Here is a 21,954-nt window from a genome sequence, read left to right on the forward strand (position 1 = left end):
TGGCCGGAACACCCATCACCATCGCAGGTACCATGAAGTACCTAGGACTCATCCTCGATGGTCGATGGGCCTTCCGGGAGCCTTCCAAACCTTCCAAACCTGGGCGGCCCTGGAGGGACATACCGCCGCCTCTATATGGGGGTGGTGAGGTCGATGGCGCTGTACGGGGCGCCCATATGGTCGGAATCCCTCAGCGCCCGTAACCGCATCCTGCTGCGACGTCCGCAGCGGGTGATGGCGCTGAGAGTGGCTCGGGCGTACCGTACGGCGTCATACGAGGCGACGTGCCTGATCGCCGGTAGCCCGCCGTGGGCGCTCGAGGCCGAGGTCCTCGCGGCGGTCTATCGGCGATTGAAGGAGAGTGACCTCCGCCCGCATCCGTCGGAGGTCAAGCAGTGGAGGGAGGAGGCTCGCGACGACCTCTTCCGGAGGTGGGCGGAGGAGCTGGAGTCCCCGGGACCGAGCCGGCAGTTGGTGGCGGCGATCCGACCCGTCCTGCGGGAGTGGGTAGAGTGCCGCCACAGGGCCCCCAACTACCACCTCACTCAGATGCTCACCGGGCACGGATGCTTCGGGGCATATCTGTGTGGGGTGGTGAAAAGGGAGCCCACCGCGGACTGCCACCACTGCGGCACCGGCGAGGTGGACACGGCGCAACACACGCGCGAGGCATGCCCAACGTGGGCGGAGCAGCGCGTCGCCGTGTCTTCGGTCCTTGGGACGGACCTCTCCCTGCCTGTCATGGCAGCTGCTATGGCAGACAGGGAGGAGGTATGGAAGGCGGTCTCCTCTTTCAGCGTCGAGGTTATGACGCTGAAAGAAGCGGCGGAGCGGGCGCGGGAAGACGCCGTCGACTCGCTCCCGATCCGACGCAGGAGACCGGGGCGGCGCCGTCGAGCGCACCTTGTGGCGCTAAACAGGGCGCCGCCGTGAGGGACCCGCGGGCGGCGAATCGGGGTTCGCCGCCTGCCTCGCAAGGGTCCCGTGCTGTAGGACTCCCCACGTGTTCCGGGGAGTCCTCGGCGAAGGTCGACGGCGCCTTCTGCTGAAGGCGTCGTCGCCGAAGCAGGGCCCGCCGCATCTCCACGTGGCGGGCAATCCGCAGACGGGGCCGTGGTGGTGTGCTATTGCGTTCCCACGGCCCCATCACAAGCGGAGAAGGCGGAACACCGTTGGGTTTTGGTGAGTATACCCGGCGCCCCTATTGGCGCCGGGGGAGCCTCACATAACCGCCCCCCCCCCCCCCCCCCGAAGGGCGGGCGGTATGCTTAACACATTTCCCAACGATAAAAAAAAAAAAAAAAAGGTTCCACGGACCTGCTCGGTTGTCCGAGTGGGCGGAGAGGTGAACTCCGACGTGGCGCGTCCCCGGGTGGTGGATAGGGGAACGCCCCGGCCTTCTGCCGGGGTAGGGCTTCGGCCCCGCGAACCAAACACTGGTAGGTTTTTTTTTTTTTTTTTTTTTTTTTTTTTTTTTTTTTTTTTTTTTTTTTTTTTTTTTTTTTTTTTTTTTACTTCTTGCGTGGCAAGAAACTTTTTTTTTATTCGGGTTGCACTGACCTGATTGTTGCAGTTAACCTCTTTTTATGATTCGGCAGAACCTAAGGTGTTGCTTGTTCTACTACTATTAAAATTGCCTAAACCTTCCTATTTTTTCCTCAAATTTTCTACTATTTTACTTTAAATTTTGAATTTTGTTTTTAAAAATTTATCTTGTTAGTTTTATTTTTCTCCAGACTTTTTATTTTTGTTTTTTTAATGGATTATTTTATTTCCAGATGTCTCCGGGTAGCACACGGACGCAACGGTGTCAACTTTCCACACATGTGAATTTCGAGGCCAACGTGACTGGTGAGTAGTTGCACGTATTTTATTTTTATTTTTATTTCATCGAGGTATTTCGCATTTGGAGCGCACGATATGTCATTATGGGCCATTTTGGTGTGCGCGATCGGGGCTGCGAGGTAGCCAGGAAAAACTGGTCCCACCCCCCTCTGACTCCCTAATATTCTAATGAATATGGGTAGTGAGGGGGGCGGTGCAAATCCGGTTTTAGACCTCCTTTCAGAACCGAGTTCCATACGGATTTTTGTTTCCAAGGGGCCCCTGGGGCTCAGAGCCGCGCGTTTCAGCCAACGGTTGTAATTTATAACTGGGATTTGTTCCCCACCATCCGCCTTCGATCCACGGGTGCAGAGGGCACCACTGTAGGTATACCAACTGCACCCGCGGCTCGCGCCGAAGGTGGGGACGCCTCCGCTATTTAACCAGCGCTGCTCTGAGCGCTCAGGGATCTCCCTTGCAGCCATCTCGCAACCCTTCTCGCCTTCACATTTCCTCCTCAAATTATATGTGCGCCCTTTTCCACCCACCTGGACAACACCGATGCTGGCCCGATATGCAAATCCGCGCATTTTCCGGAGGTTTGAAAGGTCACCCTCCGCACCCCCAGGGTGAGTAGGGACGGCTACTACGGTCCAATCACCAGTTTTTCGGGCGACGGCCGCAGTGCTCTTTGTGAGGGTTTGAGGATTCTTAAGAACCCCCAAACCGCCACCGAACACCGCGACCGCCGGCCTTACCAGTTCTGTTCCGGCCGTCCCTCTCTGCACCACCCTGGCGCTGCGGAGGCCGCCGATCCACCTCACCGAACCGTCGTTCAATTTGCAATAGCCCGCACCGGTGCTGCCCATCTGGATGAACGTGCTCCACCCTCCTACACTGTGACGGTCCCGCCGGGCATTTGCCAGGTTTTGTATCACCGACATCGCCACGGCGGGGCCCTCAGCAGTAGGCTATTGATGACCGTGCCAGTCTATCCCATTTCTGCCTGATGGGACAGTCGCCGCTGAAGGCAGCGTGCCTCGCGTCCCGTAGCCCGGCCAGGTCGCAATTCCTGCAAACCGGGTCCCTTCCGTCTGCGCGGGAGGGGCAATCCGCACGTTCGTGCTCCCCCCCGCACAGACCGCAAAGGTCCACGGTTTCTTTGCAGGTCTTGCGGCCGTGGCCGAACCCGAGGCAGCGAGTACACTGCAGCAGCGGCGACTGATCCTCGGCCGTTAGTCCCTGAATGTCTATAAATATGGCCCTCGCCTCTATCATTCTGCGCCACATCTGTGGGGACACCTCCAGGACCGTGTGGGCCTGGTGAGGATTTCTCGCCTTTTTTCTATAGACCTCTTTGACCCTAAAGTGATCAGGGTCCATGTCCGCCCACAACCTTTTGTTCTGGACTTTTAGAGATTCGATGATGTCCGCTTCCGTGTTGTAGGCGAACATGTTCCTGATGATCACTCTAGGGTCTCTCATTGCCGCAGGTTCCGTTTTTAGGTCGCTATTGGTCTTAAGTCGACCTTCCATTTTTTCTAGATCTGGCCTATTTCCACAGCTAATAACTATTTTTCCATCCCTTATTTTTCTTACTTTGTCTATCTGTATCCCTGCCCTCCGGGCGTCCAGGGCCTGCCTCACCTTGTCAATGACATTTTCACTGGTGTCCATGTCTATCTTGGAGGATACGATCAGGGCGTGGCTGGGTTGGCCTGACGGGAGGTGGGCCTTGGATGTTTGGGCCTTTGCCGTTTCGGCATACGTTACGGCCCCGGGGCCTTTAAAGGCCTCTAGGGCCTTTCCGGTCTCCCTTAAGGTTTTTCCGTTTTCTTCCACTCTCTCGCCGACCTCCCCAACCCGTGTCCCGACCGTCTCCACTTTCCTGTTTGTTTCCTCTATTTTCTTTATGACACACTCTGTTATTTTGTCGGCGCTCTCGGTTTCCTTGGCGGCCTCTTCCAGTGTTTTGTTTGTTTTTTCCACATTTGTCTTTATTTCCTTGACTGTATCCATTAACCCTTCCAATTTTTTGACATTTCCGCACAGTGCCCTGCCCGGTGGGTATTCGTCGAATCTGTTCATAACGTCCTGATTTATCATAGTCTTAATAGATTCCGTATTTGTGACGAGTTCAGCTAACTTTATTTCTATGTCCTGTCCACTTTTGTTCCGGGCCAACTCTTCGATAATCTTGTCCTTCTCCTCTATCTTTTCTCTAATCTCTCTTTCTTTTTCAGCCCTCAGCTGCTCCAACTGGAGGTCCAGGTTCCGGAGCCGGTCGTCCGCCTGGAGGATTACCTGGAACAGCCCGGAGAGGCTGTCCAGGACACCCTCCTTGATTGACGACTTCAGGTTCCCGGAAAGCTCCAGTTGGGCCTTCGCGGCCAGAAACAGCCTGTTGGCCCGGATCGTGGCGCTCTCCGTTGGTTGGGAGGTTGACTGTGGCACAGCTCGTGGCTGTGTTGTGGCGGTTCCTCTGGGTTTCTCCTTGCCATCGTCTTTACGGTCCGCGTGTGCGATGACAACGTTCTTAACGTTTTTTCCCATAGGAGGAGACATGATTCTCAGGTGAGTACAACCCAAACGTGAATTTATTCTAGCCTAACCTATTCGCCACCAAAAGGGGTGGCGGTCAAAAGACTGAATTAAAAATTAAATAAATACTTAAAATAATAATCGTATTGTCCCAATAAAGGACAGTCGGACAACACAAAAAACAATTATTGATTAATTCAATGGGTCTTTGACCGGTCTATTTTAAAATTTTAAAACTTTATGCCTAGTGTGACTATTTAAAATTTTAAAATTTTCTAATTCTATGGTCCCAATAGGGGGACAGTCTTAAGATTAAATTTATATCTAAGTGTCCCAATAGGGGACACAGTCTTTGTCTATCTAAATTAGCCTTAAATACTAATATAATTACGACTATTTTCTATTTTAATTCTAGGCAAAAGCGCCTGTTGGAAAACAATAGCAACTTATTGCTAATATTGCCGACAAGAGTCTGAGTCAATATGTCTATTTTAAACAATAAGGATCGACCTAATTCGTGTATTCAAAAGTTATTTTTAAAACCTTGTTATCGACTCGAGTATTGAGTTAAGTATTATAAGTATTAAGTTATAAGTACCAGTATTTATTCACGAGTGGAATCTATACGAAGTTTTAAAAATTTTCAACACTGCTCGTTTGTATTATGTGGATAAGACTATCCGTAAGAATTTTAATTTTAATTTAGTTCGTATAATTTAGTGTTTATAATTATAGTTAAGTTGATTAAAGAGTAAATACTAATAGAATGACATGTGACCTAAATCTAAATTAAATTTAAAATTTTTGTTTTACAAATTTAAGTTTAACAAATTTTTTGTCTTTTCCACTATATTATTAGACGATGTTTTAATACAATTTTGATTTACAATAATAAAAGTAATTTAAAAAGTATGCAATTTTAATTAAAGTAAATTTAAAATGATATGAAATAAAAATCTTAATTCTTATTTTTTGGTCTTATCCTTATTTTTCAACTAATTACGCCCTATTGTATTTCAGAATGGCCGCCGCCGCGCTCCTTTGTTCCACTAACGACCGCGAGCGAGCGAGCTCTCGGAATACAATGGGCGTATACAAATGATGATGTAGGTTAAAATGTAAACAACTATTTCTTATTTTATTTAAATTACGATTTTAAAATTTTTAGATTTGAAAAATCTTTGTAAAGTTTTCCAACAATTTTTAAAATATTTAAAATATTTAAAAAATTTTTAATAAATATTTAATAAATTTAGTTATTATGGTCGTTTTATTTATTAAATATTTATTTTATCAAATACTTATACACTTGATTATGTCAGTCTTAATAGTGTGATTCCAATAATAACAGTAATAACAGTTGTCACGTCTAATACAAAGGTCAATGAACCTTGTCAAAATACTGCGTCACGTCTAGGGCAATGACCCCGGACCGTTATCTTAATCCTATTGGCGGCGGGCAACAACTCCGCCAACCGTTAGACTTATACTAACTTATAACTAATATTGTCGGGAAAAGCCCGGGTCAATATGTTGATTTTGACTTTTTCCGACTTGACCAGTTTTACAAAATCTTATCTTAATTTATTTATTTTATAATTTAGAAACACGTTTAGACAATTTCGTTAACTTTTTTTTTCTGATATAATTTACGTTACTAAACAAGACGTCAGGAAAAATTTTCAGATTTTTTACAAAATATTTTAAAATGAGCGTGAAATTAAATGATCGTATAATGGAATAATATTCTATATCCGTGGATAAAAATATATTTGTGTCTACTAATAAGCATCACCTCAAAGTTGGTAATTGATCCTCTGCGCTTACAGTTCCGCGCCACAGTTCGAAAATTTTTATTGAAACATCAAATGCCTGTTTTTCTAATCAACGGTTCATCATCATCGGAATCCTCAATTTTAATGTGATTTTCGCCGTTATATAATCTTCCTTGGAGATGTCAAAATCGTCAGAATCGTAACAAGTAAACAACAAGCATAGGTTTTTTGCGTCAAGCTGTGGTCTGTTCAGACGAATGTTTGTGAATCTAGGGTTAAGACAAATTACAGTGTACATTTAACATTAATTATTTAAATTTTAACATTTACCTAGTTATTATTATATATAGTCCTATTATTATTTTATATTTTATTATTATATGTTAACGTTAACTCTCCCGACCCCTGAGCAGGCTACATCCGCAAGTCAGTCCGGTGCAACCTCGTCACAGGAACTCGTGCAATGCAGAGAATGCTCTCAGCCGCGTTTTTTCAAAGGACAAAGAGGTTTGCACATACACAAAAGTAGGTGCCATAAGGGCCGGCAACCGCATGTAGGTAGCAATGAGAATTTTCATAATGTAACTGACAATGAAGCCCCCACCGGGGGCCCCTTATGGCAAAAATTAAATAACTTGAAGAGAAACCTCCCCTTGGTAAAAAGAATCCCTCGTGGGGCTAGACGGTGCGTAGCGACCTCTTTATCTTCCTGCGTCAGAGATGTCATCGACAAGAACGATAAACATAGCTGGGAGAATTTTCTGACATTCGCGTATAAAACGCTACATGTTAGCCAAGACAAGCATGGCAGTTCCCTTGCACAAAAAATAAAAAACAACTGTTCCCCCAATTTTAGGCCTACTTTAGACAATATTCAGGAAAAACAAATATCGTACAACATTACAAAAAGGATTGAATCAAAATTTGATGAGGGAGACATTAAAGGTGCTGCCGACCTTTTATTTACTAGTGACGTCGTTGCTCCCAACTCACCAGAGACCTACGCTGCCTTGTTGTCTAAACATCCGCAGCCTTTAGCAACAACTCGCTTGCCGGATGCCCCCGAGCCTTCTGAGCCTACCCTGAGGGCTACACCGGAGGATATACGAGCCGCGATTATGTCTTTCAGGAGGGGCTCTGCCGGCGGATTAGACGGTATGTCCCCACAACACCTTAAAGATTTGATTTGTGGTGTTGTTGGTGACGTCGGCACTGCACTTCTGGAAGATTTGACCAGCCTCGTGAATCTTATGTTCTCTGGGAAGGTGTGCAAAGACATCATTGATGTCTTATATGGGGCCAACCTTTGCGCGCTTCGGAAAATGGATGGTGGCATCCGACCAATTGCCGTAGGCAATACAATTCGTCGTGTGGCTTCCAAAATCTGCTGTAGGCACATCCTGCAAGATTTGCAGCAGGAATTTCAGCCAACGCAGTTAGGTTTTGGAACCAAGGGAGGGTGTGAGGCTGCTGTTCACGCTGCGCGCACCTTTCTTAAGCAAGGTTCAAGCGAAGTGTTGCTAAAGGTAGATGTAAAGAATGCATTTAACTCTTTGGACAGGGGCGTCTTGCTGACCCAGGCAAAGGACCAGATACCTCTTACCTTTGCTTACCTGTGGCAATGCTACAGCGGATCAACCAGCCTAGCGTATAATGGTCAAGTTATACAATCAGCTGTCGGCTGTCAGCAGGGCGACCCTCTCGGACCGGCAATATTCAGTTTGGCAATACATCCCCACATCAAGAATTTGACTTCTAAATTCAACGTATGGTATTTGGACGACGGGACCTTGGGTGGAGACGCTGCTTCTGTTTTGTCAGATTTGGAAAAAATTACAAAATCTTTCAGTGATATTGGTTTACAGTTAAATTTTTCTAAATGCGAGTTGTATTTCAGCGAAAGAGTACCGGCACAATGTCGCTATGAACTAAATTCTAAATTTAATGTTTTGGCTCCTAATATTAAAATTATTGACGACCAGTCGCTCCGTCTACTGGGGGCCCCAGTGCTGGAAGCGGCTTTCACCAAAATTGTAGAGGATCAAATATTAAAATTTCAGGAATCTTCCAGCCGCCTAAAAGACATAAATCCTCACATGGCTTATTTTATTATAAAATTCTGTCACTTTGTTCCCAAGACTACCTATACGCTTCGCTGTACACCGCTTTGGGCCCACAATGACCTTCTCTCTCGTTTAGATGAGACAATAAGAGTAGTTTTAAATAGACTCAATTGTCCTTTGAATGATAGGTGCTGGGCCCAAGCAACCTTGCCGATTCGCCATGGTGGTCTTGGAATACGGAAAATTTCATGTGTAGCACTGCCAGCCTTTCTGTCCTCGGTTTATAGCTCGGTTAACCTCGTTGGTAGCATACTAGGCCCGTCGTTCTGCGGCGTAGAGGTTGCCTGTTTAGCCGAGGCCAGGGATGCCTGGCTCAGTGCAACCGGTCCGGACCTACCCCTGAACCTGGCTTCACAGCGGCAGTGGGATGAGCCACTCTGCATGAAGACCCGAAACCAATTGTTAGAGTCTTCAGAAAACGAAGCGGAGCGGTCTCGTCTTTTGGCCAGCTGTGAACCTGAATCAGGATACTGGTTAAATGCCATTCCATCGTTTAGCGTAGGTACCCTTTTGGAGAGGACTACATTTAGTTTGGCGGTGAGCTTACGGCTAGGGGCCCGGACGAACGAAGCCCATCGCTGCCGTTGTGGGGTAGACGTGGATCCTCTAGGTCATCATGGTTTAGCATGTCGTCGCAGTGCAGGACGCATTCCGCGTCATGCCGCCTTAAATGACGTCATCCGTCGCGCCCTTGCCTCTTCCGGGGTGCCAGCAGTGCTCGAACCTAATGGCATCACCCGGGACGATGGCAAGAGGCCAGATGGTATGACGCTCATCCCTTGGAAAAACGGGCGGTCACTAGTGTGGGATGCCACATGCGTGGACACTGTTGCCCCATCCCATGTGAGAGCGACCGCTCGCAAAGCCGGTGCAGCTGCGGCGACAGCCGAAACCAATAAAAGGCGTAAATATGCAGCTTTGGGAGAGCCGTATATATTTGTGCCTTTTGCCGTGGAGACCTTGGGGCCTTGGGGTGCGGAAGCCCGTCAGCTCTTCAAGGAGATTTCCGTACGCCTTATCGACGTCTCAGGGGATCCAAGGGCTGGCGCGCATTTCGGACAAAGGTTGAGCCTGGCCATTCAACGGGGAAATGCCGCCAGTCTCTTGGGCACCTTACCCTGCGAGCGCAGCGATTTGGGGTCGATTTTTTACATAATTTAGTTTTATTTTTAGTTTAGTATAAGTATATAGTTTAGTTTAGTAGTTTTAACATATTATTTATAGTTTTTACACACTTTATTATTTGTATAATTTACGTTACTTTAATTAAATTGCCAAATTTATAATTTTACATCAATTAATGCAATTTTTATGACTCTGGTAATTACTATTTACTAAATTTTTACACTTTAATATTATACACTTTTGTTCTAATCCTTTATATTACAATAATAACACATTAATACAACTACTGAATATTACTAACTAATTCAGTCGTCAAGTCGGTTTAATAATTGTCTAGTTTATAATTTATCTGCAGCACAAGTGTGCAGTTGCGTCACAAGCTCCGCCTTCCACGGCCAGCGAGGTGCGGTGAGGTGCGGGCGGCGGAGGAGGAGGGGGAGCGCGGCTGCTGGTGCGCGCTATGACGTCACTTGTTTACGAGATTTGTAATAACTTTATAATAACTTAACCGGATTTAACCAGTTATTTTTCTGTTTCCAAAAATTTTCTTAAATTTACACAAAATGTTTTATTAAAATAGCTTTATTGTACGCTTCACTCTTACTTTATTACTTAAATTTTGAATTTTTTATTTTACAATTTTAACACTTTTTAAAACTTGTTTTTCTCAAAAACTGCACACGGGAAAAATCCAAGCAGGGTGTCTTTTTGTTCGTCTTTAAATGCACTATCTAACTATAATTTAAAATATATATGTCCTCGCTTTAAATCGAAAGTTATGATTTTTTAAAGTTTATGCACTTTTTGTCAATTTTTAAAATGTTTATAACTTTTTAACCACTGACCTGATTTTCCTTTTGAAAATTGGTACCTGCTCGGTTTTTGAAGGGCTATCCAATGATGTAAGTCACGTCCTTCTAGCACGTCTGGAACCAGGTCCACGTTGTCACGCCGTTTTAGTTTTTCCCCATTTTCTCGAGATTTTCTTACGGGAAAAATTCGGGAGACAACTCGAGGTCCTAGTCCTCGTCGAGACCTTTACAATGATGTGATAAAAACTGTATGTTGTCGCATTGAATTTCGCAGCGGGAATTTTTAAAGTTTTAAATTTTGCTAAATTGGTGGTTTTTCACCAATAACTCCCTGGTCTTCCAACCTATAGCTGCGATTTTCACACCGTTGTGTTCGTAGTAATTTTCCCTATCTCACGATATGTCGCACTAGTAAATTCACCCGACTTTTACCACCACTTTGATTTTTCGAACGTTTTTGACTTGCGGAGCACTTTAAACACACTTTGCGCGCTACGCGTCGTCAGGGCGGGCGGGACGTGACTGGTTAGGTTAGGTTAGGTTAGGTCCACGGACCTGGGGTGCGGTGGCCGGTGACCTCCTCGTGGTGCACCCTGGAAACTCCCCACCTTATGTGGGGAGGCTAACAACTGGCCGGGAGGGAGATAGGGTCTGCGGGGCTAAACCGGACAGGGCTACCCATACCGGGAAGGCCCGCGGACACTATGGGGCTCTTGCCGGGTCCTGCGTTTAGCGCAGGCCCTGGACGGGGTCTAAGCACGCCCACTGGGCGGTGCTGGGCGCGACGTGCACCGAGGTGCCGCCGTGCGGAGCGGAGGGGTGTTTTCCCGCGGGGCTATGCCGGACAGGGCCTCCCATACCGGACAGGCCCGCGGGGAACACCAGTGGACCCCGAGGGGTCGGAGGATGGCGGCCTTGTAGGCCGCGCGTCATGGGGACCACACCCCGTATTAAAGGCGGTTTCCGGTGTCCGACAACACTGGAAAACGGTATGAAATGGCAACCTTAAAAACAGACATACCCCAGGAGGGTACCTCCGGCATTGCCGGAGGAGAATCCCTCCCCGCGGCCTCGGCCGCGGGCTGCCCCTCGTATTCTGGGGGGGGCAAAGAGTGCTATGGATTCACAACGACCTTGGAAACGGAAATGGATATTGAAGCAAGCGGAAACAACATAGATTTAAGTGAGGAAATTAGCGGAGACTCGAGCACACAGACGCAGAGTGGGAGTGGTCAGTGGCTTGAATCTCTCGTAGATACCGGGCGCACGCTGAGGGTCATGCTGACGCGCTGCGACTCGTTTGGATTGGACAGGGGCGCTACGGCGTCCAATACCGATTTTGACTCGGACTCTTCGGCCGCCAGCTACATGTCGGTCGTGTCCGGAGAGTCCAACAGAAGGGCCTACCTCAAAAGAGGAAGGGGCCCTTCTGACCCGGAGGAGACAAATGGTGCTGCTCCCGCTAAGGGGGCGGCCCATAAATCAAAACGTGGACGGGGCCGGCCCCTCAATACGAAGTCAGCCGAGGACGAGGTGGCCGCAGCGCTGCGCACAGCGAGAGAGGCAAGGGCCTCTATACCATCCGGCCCGGCTCACCTCTCGCTGGTGGAAACCGAGGAGGACCAGACGAGTGTTGCCCTCAACAAATGCGTTGAGGCATCACTCAAAACGATACTGGACGTGGCAACCAAGTCCACCAACATAAAGGGGACACTGGTGAAAGCGCTGAAGGAGGCGGCGGCAAACATCAAGGCCGCCGTCTCTCAGCTAAGAGAGCGGACGATGTCGGAGGAGGTGTCGCGGCTGGAAGCAGCAAACGCGCGCCTCCAAAGAGACATGGAGGAGCTAAGGCGCGAACTCAAGGACATAGACAAGCGCCGACCTGCCCAGCCTGGCGAAGCAGATATCCGGCAGCTGCTGGATGAAGTATCGCGTGCCAACGTGGAAAAGTTTGGCACCATACTCAACGCCAGGCTGGCAGGACTAGAGGATCGTCTCCTCCCCGAACCGCGGCGCCGGCCCCCGCTGGCGGCGGACAGGAGAGAGGAAGATGTCGCCGCCCCCGCTTCGCTCCATAAGGCGAAAAAGGGGGCGACGAAGAAGGGACCAACGAAAGAGCCCCTGCCCACAACATCGGGCACCGGGGCCCAGGATCGGGCGACAACTTCGGCGGCGGCCCCAGGCGAGGCTCCGCCCAAAAAGAAAAAGAAGAAGAAGAAGAAGAAGCAGCCGAGCCTGGCCGCTAAAGAGGCCGCACAGGCAAGGGACAAGTCTGCCCCTACGCCCGCCGAAGCCCCGTGGACTACGGTAGTGTCCCGCGGGGCTAAGAAAGCGGCCAAGAAGGCGTCCAAGGGGCCGGACAAGACTCGCCCCCCCGAAAGACCGAAGGCCAAACTACGGGCCCCAAAGACCTCGGCGGTCACCCTCACTCTCGCTCCGGGAGCAGAGGAGAGTGGCACCACGTATGCCACGGTCTTAGCCGAGGCGAAGAGCCGCATAAACCTCGCGGAACTCGGCATCGCCGACGTTAAGTTCCGCAGGGCGGCCACGGGCGCCCGAATGTTAGAGGTGGGGGGCGATGCAGCCCCGGAAAAGGCCGACTCTCTGGCCGCTAAGCTCAGGGAGGTGCTCGGCCCGGAGAAGGTCAGGATCGGCCGGCCGGTGAAATGCGCAGAAGTGCGCATCACTGGCCTCGACGACTCTGTCACCGCGGCCGAGGTCGTGGAGTCAGTGGCCAGAGAGGGAGGCTGCGCGGCCGACTCTATAAGGTCGGGCAAGCTCGCCTTCGGCCCGAGGGGGGATGGCTCCCTCTGGCTGAGCGTGCCGGTGGCGGCCGCCAAAAAGGTGACCGACGCTGGTCGCGTGAGGGTCGGCTGGACCTCGGCCAGAGTGGTGCTGCTCGCCCCGCGGCCGACGCGGTGCTTCCGCTGCCTCGAGACGGGGCACATGGGTGCCAAGTGCCAGTGTGAGGTGGACCGCAGCAAGTTGTGTTTCCGCTGCGGAAAGCCGGATCACCGGGCGCGAGACTGTTCGGCAGACCCGAACTGCCCCGTCTGTGAGGCGGCGGGCAAACCGGCGGGCCACTCGATCGGCGGCGACGGCTGCGTCACCGCCGGACAGAAGTCGGCGCGCAAAGAGAGAGGTGCGCCTAAGCGATGGCCTCGGCGCAAGGCCAAGAAGGCCGGAGTGGAGCGGATGGACACCAGTTCGTAAATGGACACCATCCGACTCCTACAATGTAACATCAACCACTGCGCCCGAGCACAGGACCTGCTGGCCCAAACCATGGCGCAGTGGTTGATAAATGTAGTGGTGGTTGCCGACCCGTACGTCATCCCCTCTCGGGACGACTGGGCGGGTGATGTCGGCAACCTGGTGGCCATCTCCGCTCCGGCTCGCGGCGGCTCCCCCCCTCTCCGGAAGGTAGCGAGAGGCACGGGAAGCGTGCTCGTGGTCGTCGGGGGAGTGGCCATAGTGGGGGTATACTTCCCTCCCAGCTGGCCCCTCGCCGACTTCGAGCGCGCCCTCGCAGAGGTGCAGGCGCTCACGGCGCGGGTCTCCCACCTCCCCGTGATCGTCGCGGGGGACTTCAACGCCAAATCAACGGCTTGGGGATCCCCCGCGACGAACCCGAGGGGGGAAGAGCTGGAGGACTGGGCGGCCGCGTCGGGGCTGATGCTCCTCAATAGAGGAAGGGAGCTGACCTGCGTGCGCCAACAGGGGGGGTCCATCGTGGACCTCTCCTTCGCATCCCCGGTCTTGGTGCCCAAAATCTGTGGATGGAAGGTCGAGGTGGGTGTGGAGACGTTGTCGGATCATCGTTATATTCGATTCGACCTCTCCACTTCCGCCTCGGCCACGACAAACTCGCCACGCACCACGGCCGGGGATGGCCCGCGCTGGGTGCTAGGGCGCCTGGATCGAGAGATGGCAAAGGAGGCGGCCATAGTCGCAAGCTGGACAGCCGACTCTGATCCCGTCGATTCCGCCGAGAACGTGGACGCGGAAGCGGACCGGCTGGGCGAGTTGCTGGCCAACGTCTGCGACTCGTCTATGCCGAGGGCCCAACCGTTCCGTCCGCGCCGGCGAGTGTACTGGTGGCGCCCAGAGCTGCGCGAGTTACGACGGGCGTGTGTGGCGTCGCGCCGCCGGTACACTCGCTGCCGAAGGCGTCGAGTCCGGGATCAGAGTATGGAGGAGGAGCTGTACCAGGCGTACAGAGCCGACTGCCTCGCTCTCCAGGTCGCCATTGCGAAGGCCAAGCAGGGAGCGTGGGAAGAGTGGCTCCAAACGCTGGAGGAGGACCCGTGGGGCAGACCGTACCGAGCGGTGCGGAAGAAGCTTCGACCCTGGGCTCCACCCATAACAACTACTATGGAGCCACAGTTGGCGGAGGAAGTGGTCGGGGCTCTCTTCCCGCACCGGGTAGGGTCTGCCTTGCCGGCGGAGGAGGAAGGAGAGGCGGTCAACGATGAGGTGGAGCCGGTGTCCGAGCAGGAGGTGATGGACGCCGCCGTAAAGCTCCGCCTCAAGAAGACCGCCCCCGGGATGGACGGTGTGCCTGGCCGGGTACTATACCTGGCGCTTCCCGAGCTCGGGGGGCGGATTAGGGCCCTTTTCACCAGATGCCTGGAGAAGGGCCGGTTCCCCAGCTCGTGGAAAGAAGGTAGGCTCGTCCTTCTAAAGAAGGACGACCGCCCGCCCGACCAGGCATCGGCGTATCGGCCGATTGTGTTGCTCGGCGAGCCGAGTAAACTCTTCGAGCGCGAGCTCGTTGCTCGTCTCGCCGAGCACATAAATCTGAGTGACGCGCAGTTTGGTTTCCGCTGTGGCCGGTCGACCATCGACGCGGTGTCCCGACTCAAGGGCCTAGCCGAGGAGGTAGTCGCACAGGGCGGCGTGTTGGTGGCTGTGTCGTTGGATATTTCAAACGCCTTCAACACGCTGCCCTGGGCGGCGGTGATGGAGGCACTACAGCACTTCCGTGTTCCGGGTCACCTGCAAAGGCTGATCCGGGACTATTTTATCGGAAGGGCTGTGGTGTACCCCACAAGAGACGGCTGGGCCCGACGGGCCATGTCGTGCGGTGTTCCACAGGGATCGGTCTTAGGACCGTTCCTGTGGAACATCGGTTACGACTGGGTGCTGCGCGGTGACATGTTGCGGGGGGTCGGCCTGATATGCTACGCCGACGACACCCTCGTGACTGCCCGTGGCAGCACACACCGCGAGGCGATGGTTCGCGCTACAGCGGGGGTCGCCCAGGTGGTCCACCGAATTCGGAGGCTGGGGCTCGAGGTGGCGCTCAACAAGTCTGAGGCCCTGGCATTCCATGGGCATCGACGTGGGCCGCCTCGAGGCTCCCAAATAACGGTGGCCGGGACACCCATCGCCATCGCAGGTACCATGAAGTACCTAGGACTCATCCTCGATGGTCGGTGGGCCTTCCGGGAGCACTTCCGGCGCTTGGCTCCGAAACTGGTAGCCGCCGCAGGTGCTCTCGGAAGGGTCCTTCCAAACCTGGGCGGCCCTGGAGGGGCATGCCGCCGCCTCTATATGGGGGTGGTGAAGTCGATGGCGCTGTACGGGGCGCCCATATGGTCGGAATCCCTCAGCGCCCGTAACCGCATCCTGCTGCGACGTCCGCAGCGGGTGATGGCGCTGAGAGTGGCTCGGGCGTACCGTACGGCGTCATACGAGGCGGCGTGCCTGATCGCCGGTAGCCCGCCGTGGGCGCTCGAGGCCGAGGTCCTCGCGGCGGTCTATCGGCGATTGAAGGAGAGTGACCTCCGCCCGCATCCGTCGGAGGTCAAGCAGTGGAGGGAGGAGGCCCGCGACGACCTCTTCCGGAAGTGGGCGGAGGAGCTGGAGTCCCCGGGACCGAGCCGGCAGTTGGTGGCGGCGATCCGGCCCATCCTGCGGGAGTGGGTGGAGTGCCGCCACAGGGCCCCCAACTACCACCTCACTCAGATGCTCACCGGGCACGGATGCTTCGGGGCGTATCTGTGTGGGGTGGTGAAAAGGGAGCCCACCGCGGACTGCCACCACTGCAGCACCGAAGAGGTGGACACGGCGCAACACACGCGCGAGGCATGCCCAGCGTGGGCGGAGCAGCGCGTCGCCGTGTCCTCGGTCCTTGGGACGGACCTCTCCCTGCCTGTCATGGCAGCTGCTATGGCAGACAGGGAGGAGGTATGGAAGGCGGTCTCCTCTTTCAGCGTCGAGGTTATGACGCTGAAAGAAGCGGCGGAGCGGGCGCGGGAAGACGCCGTCGACTCGCTCCCGATCCGCCGCAGGAGACCGGGGCGGCGCCGTCGGGCGCACCTTGTGGCGCTAGACAGGGCGCCGCCGTGAGGGACCCGCGGGCGGCGAATCGGGGTTCGCCGCCTGCCTCGCAAGGGTCCCGTGCTGTAGGACTCCCCACGTGTTCCGGGGAGTCCTCGGCGAAGGTCGACGGCGCCTTCTGATGAAGGCGTCGTCGCGGAAGCAGGGCCCGCCGCATCTCCACGTGGCGGGCAATCCGCAGACGGGGCCGTGGTGGTGTGCTATTGCGTTCCCACGGCCCCATCACAAGCGGAGAAGGTGGAACACCGTTGGGTTTTGGTGAGTATACCCGGCGCCCCTATTGGCGCCGGGGGAGCCTCACATAACCGCCCGCCCCCCCGAAGGGCGGGCGGTATGCTTAACACATTTCCCAACGATAAAAAAAAAAAAAAAAAAAAAAAAAAGGTCCACGGACCTGCTCGGTTGTCCGAGTGGGCGGAGAGGTGAACTCCGACGTGGCGCGTCCCCGGGTGGTGGATAGGGGAACGCCCCGGCCTTCTGCCGGGGTAGGGCTTCGGCCCCGCGAACCAAACGCCAACAAACCCGTAAGTCCGCACTGAGCGGAAACGGGGGCCCTGCGCTTATCGTGGGGCCGCGAGGAAGAAAACCTCTATAAAAAATTACCCTCAGGGGGGGTGGGGTTTAGGTAGGGTGGGGGGGGGTTTTTCCGCGGGGCTACACCGGATAGGGCCACCCATACCGGGCAGGCCCGCGGAAAATTGGGGAGGGCGGCCCCGGCGTGCACTAACCTGCCGTCGGGGAGGGGTGGGGGGGGCATCCGTCCGCAACTAGGGAGGGTACGCCGACCTCCCTAGATTTCCGTAGACCTAGTGGCTTTGGGGGGGCTTTTTTCTTTTTTGTTTGTTTTTTCTTGCATTTTTTCGTTTTGGTCTTTTATATTTTTTGGTTATTTTTTGTTTGTTAAGGGGAATACCGCAACGACCTCGTAGAAGCGGCGCTATGAGTATGCGGGGCCACTAGGAGCGGAGCGCTTGCCTTAGCCGGCCGGCGCGCGAGAAAGGAAAACTCTATAAAAACCCGACAGTAAAGTCGTTAAAACCTACAGATACCTGGCGACCTCTGTAGTAAGAAGCCCCATTATCCGGAACGGGCGTCACCCGGTGGTGGAGTGTATATCGTCCCATAATCGTGGGAACAAGTATGGATATAAAAGAAAACAAAAGTTATGAGGAGGGGAACGTGATGAAGGAGTTGACGAAGGAGTTGAGGGTTGTGCTTACGCGCACCCCGATACCGGTAGGGCCTCAGGCCGACAGGAGGGTTTCGGAGTCCGACTCGGACGCGGCGGCGAGCATGGCGTCCGCTGCTAGTCGTGTTGGGTCCCTAGAGGTATTGAACCGGGACGATCTCGGTAGGTTCTGGAGTGAGGGTCGCGGGCAAAAGCGCCCCAGTGAAGTAGATATGGCAGGCTGGTCTGATGAGGAAAGGTCGGAGGCATCAGTTTGCATAGGGCCTCGTACAGAAAAGAGGGCCCAGGCGAAAGCAGCTAGGCAGCGGGCTGAGGAAGACCTCGCCAGGGAGGCAAATATCGCCCGCTTTCGGCGGGAGACCCGGGCTAAGCTGTTTCCGGAGCCCAAGCAGAGGATGGAAGAGAGGGGGGCAGCCCAGCTGCAGGAACAAGTTAAGGAGGACTTGGAGGTCATCACCAAGGTAGCCACCAAGTCCTCCAACCTGAAGGGTACATTCGTGCGGACCCTTAAGGACGCCGCGGCATCTATTAAGGAAGCCGTGGAAGTCCTCGGGGCCCGCACAGTCACGGAAGAGACGCGGCACTTGCAGGCGGACAACGCCCGCCTAAGAGCCGAGATGGCCAGCCTCCGCAAGGAGCTGGCAGAGCTACGGGAGGAAATGCAGAGAGGGCGGACACAAGGTCCCGCCTCCACAGCCACGGACATGACCGCGGAGGCCGCCCCTACAGGGCCCTCCCAACTAGAGGAGATCTGTCGGACGGTGATGGTCCAGGTGGGCGGGATGTTAAATGCCCGCCTGGCCTCGTTTGAAGACAGGCTCCTCCCGGAGAAAAGATTGCGGCCGCCGCTGGCAGCCGACAAGAGAAACAGCGGACGCTCTTACGCGGCGGCGCTCTCGGGGCCAGCACCGGTATCAGCACCGGTGCCAGCTCCACGAGTACAGGGCAAGGCGCCCCCAGCGCCGCCAGCCAAACCTGGCGCTAGCGGGCTCCCGCGGCAGGCGCCCGGTTCGTCCACGCAGCGCCCTGCGGCGCCCGCACAAATTCGTCCGTCCCAAGCCCAAGCGCGGGCTACCAAAGGAGGCAATTCTTCTACCCCGCATTCGGAGGGGGAGAAGAGAAAAAAGAAAAAGAAGAAGAAGAAGAAGACAAAAAGTAGTCCTCCACAGGGGCATCAGCAACCGCCGCAGCCGCCGCAGCTTATTGAGTTCCCGTGGATTAAGGTGGGGCCTAAAAAGCGGCCCGACGCAAAGAGTCGCGCCCGTAAGCTCCAAGCACCCCAGACGTCAGCAGTCGTCCTGACGTTGCAACCGGGGGCGGAAGAGAAGGGCGCGACCTATGCGAAGGTGATTGCCGCGGCAAAAGAAAAAATTGACGTGGCGGAATTCGGTGGCCAGGGGGTCCGACTTCGAAAGGCAGCCAATGGAGGCCGCCTTTTCGAATTCCCAGGGGCCTCCAGTGGCGAAAAGGCGGACTCCCTGGCTCAAAAGCTGCGGGAGGTCTTAAGTAGCGAAGTCGTCCGGGTCTCCAGGCCCATGAAAATGGCTAGCCTACGGGTTACGGGTCTGGACGACTCTGTTACCAGTGCCGAGGTGGTCGCCGCTGTTGCGGCGGCAGGAGTATGTCCAGCGGAACAAGTGCGGGCTGGAGGAATAAACGCCGGCCGCGACGGACTTGGGTCAATCATTGTTACCTGTCCCGTCGCAGCTGCGAAAAAAATTGTAGAGGGCGGAAGGCTGCTCGTGGGCTGGGTGTCCGCGCAGATTCAGCTTCTGGACGCCCGGCCCCTTATGTGCTTTAAGTGTCACGAACGTGGGCACACGGTGGGCCAATGCAGCGTAGAGGTTGATCGCAGCGCTTTGTGTTACCGTTGCGGTCAACCGGGCCACAAGGCCCGCGAGTGCTCCGCGGCACTGTGCTGCGCGGTTTGCACTGCCGCTGGCAGGCCGGCAGGCCACCGCGCGGGCAGCAGAGCCTGCGTCTCCCCACCCAAGGGGAAAAAGAAGGGAGGAACAGGCAGTTCGAGCCAGGTGGCCGGACAGTCTTCTTCCTCGCCCCAGGCGGTAGCGCCAGTGGCTGAGGAGGTTCCAATGGTCGAGGGTTAAGAATGGACCTGAATCTCCTCCAGGCTAATATCAACCACTCCGCCAGAGCTCAAGACTTATTGTTCCAGAGTATGGCGGAGTGGGGGATCCACATCGCAGTGGTAGCCGAGCCCTACCGCGTCCCGTCAGGGGATGATTGGGTGGGGGACATAGATGGTGTCGTGGCTTTGACGTCCCGGTCCATGGTGGGATCTCCGGCCTTCGCCAACGTTGTCCGAGGCCGTGATCATGGTGGTCGGGGTGTACTTCTCGCCGAACCGGAGCCTCGCCGACTTTGAAGAGTTTATAGAAGAAGTCGGCGTTCTCATAGGCAGAAGTCACTCCGCCCGCGTGCTCGTCGCCGGAGACCTCAACGCCAAGTCAACGGCTTGGGGGTGCCCGGCGACGGATCCGCGCGGACAAGAGCTGGAGGAGTGGGCGACGGCGACCGGACTCACGGTCCTGAACCAGGGGTCGGTTAATACGTGCGTTCGGCGCCAGGGCGGCTCAATAGTAGACGTCACTTTTGCCGGTGCCGCTCTGGCACGACGTATTCGGGGCTGGGAGGTGCTGGAGAACGTGGAGACACTGTCGGACCATCTTTACATAAGGTTCGTTGTCTCCACGACTCCGGCCAACCCCACGGGCCCAAGCCGACCCTTGCGGGGGGATGGTCCCCGTTGGTCGCTCCCACGCATGGACCGCGACTTCCTTGTTGAGGTTGCCCTTGTTGAGGCGTGGTTCTCCGCACCGCGTGAGGACAACGTCACCGACGCCGTACAGGAGGCGGAGCGCCTCGGTGCTGCCATGACGCGCATTTGCGACGGCGCCATGCCGAGAGTGCGTTCCGCCCCCTCGAGGCAAGCGGCGTATTGGTGGTGTGCGGAGGTCGCCTCACTGCGCCGCTCATGTGTGGCGGCGCGGCGCCAATACACCCGCTGCCGTCGTCGAAGAAGGCACAACCTGGCCGAAGAAGAGCGACTCTACTCCCTCTACAGGGAGGCGGTAAAGGCTCTGCGGACGGCCATCGGTGTGGCCAAAGACAGGGCCAACGACGAGATGCTGGGGACTCTAGATAGAGATCCGTTCGGGAGGCCCTATAAGATGGTTCGGAATAAGCTTCGGTCCAGGGGTCCTCCCATTACCCGGAGTCTTCAGCCTCTCGTCGTGGAGTCGGTGGTCGCGGCGCTGTTTCCGCAAAGAGCCGAACACGAGGCGCCCTGCATGGCGCCTCCAACTGTAGAGGGAGAAGAGAGCCTAGGCGCGCCACCGGTCACGGAGGCCGAGCTCGGGGCGGCGGTGATGCGCATGCGCGCGAAAAATACCGCCCCAGGCCCTGATGGCATCCCCGGTCGCGCCTGGGCGCTGGCACTAGGGCCGCTCGAACAATGGGTTCGGGCTTTGTTCTGCGCCTGTCTCGAGCAGGGTCAGTTTCCGGGAGAATGGAAGAAGGGAAAGCTGGTCCTGCTCAGGAAGGATGGACGCCCGGCAAACGAGCCGTCGGCGTACCGACCGATCGTGTTGCTGGACGAGGTGAGTAAACTTTTTGAGCGTGTGATCGCTGCTCGCCTCGTCCACCACTTGGAGACGGTGGGGCCGCACCTCAGCGCCAACCAGTATGGCTTCCGCAGGGGCAAATCCACCATCGACGCAATAGCGCGGGTGAAGGCCCTTGCGGACAGTGCGGTATCCCGGGGGGAGGTGTTGGTGGCGATATCTATTGACATCTCGAACGCCTTCAACACCTTGCCCTGGAGCTGCATCAAGGAGGCGCTGAGGTACCACACGGTCCCCCGGTACCTTCGGAGGATCGTGGCGGCCTACCTCTCCGAGCGATCGGTCGGGTACCCTACCAGCGGTGGCTGGTCAGAGAGGGAGATGTCGTGCGGTGTTCCACAGGGGTCGGTTCTTGGGCCCCTCCTGTGGAACATCGGGTACGACTGTGTCCTGCGCGGGGCCGTCCCGAGGGGTGTTAACGTCGTATGCTACGCCGACGACACCCTCGTGACGGCCTGTGGCAGCACGGACAGGGAGGCTCGAAGCAGAGCAACAGCCGGCGTGGCCCAAATAGTGGCCAGAATCCGAGGACTGGGATTGGAGGTAGCCTTACACAAATCTGAGGCCCCATACTTTCAT

At 54.8% G+C, this 21,954-nt stretch overlaps 2 protein-coding genes across 2 annotated transcripts; both read left to right on the forward strand.

Moving 5' to 3' along the window:
• The first annotated feature begins 11,196 nt into the window (after window positions 1–11,196).
• On the forward strand, window positions 11,197–13,413 carry LOC123723117. The gene has a single exon (XM_045685670.1). The coding sequence runs from the start codon at window positions 11,197–11,199 to the stop codon at window positions 13,411–13,413; it is 2,217 nt and encodes a 738-aa protein (XP_045541626.1).
• A 4,272-nt stretch (window positions 13,414–17,685) lies between these two features.
• LOC123723118 lies at window positions 17,686–19,839 on the forward strand. The gene has a single exon (XM_045685671.1). It carries the CDS (start codon window positions 17,686–17,688, stop codon window positions 19,837–19,839), a length of 2,154 nt encoding a protein of 717 aa, XP_045541627.1.
• Window positions 19,840–21,954: the final 2,115 nt, after the last annotated feature.

This window comes from Papilio machaon, chromosome W, assembly GCF_912999745.1.
Source record: "Papilio machaon chromosome W, ilPapMach1.1, whole genome shotgun sequence".
NCBI lineage: Eukaryota > Metazoa > Arthropoda > Insecta > Lepidoptera > Papilionidae > Papilio > Papilio machaon.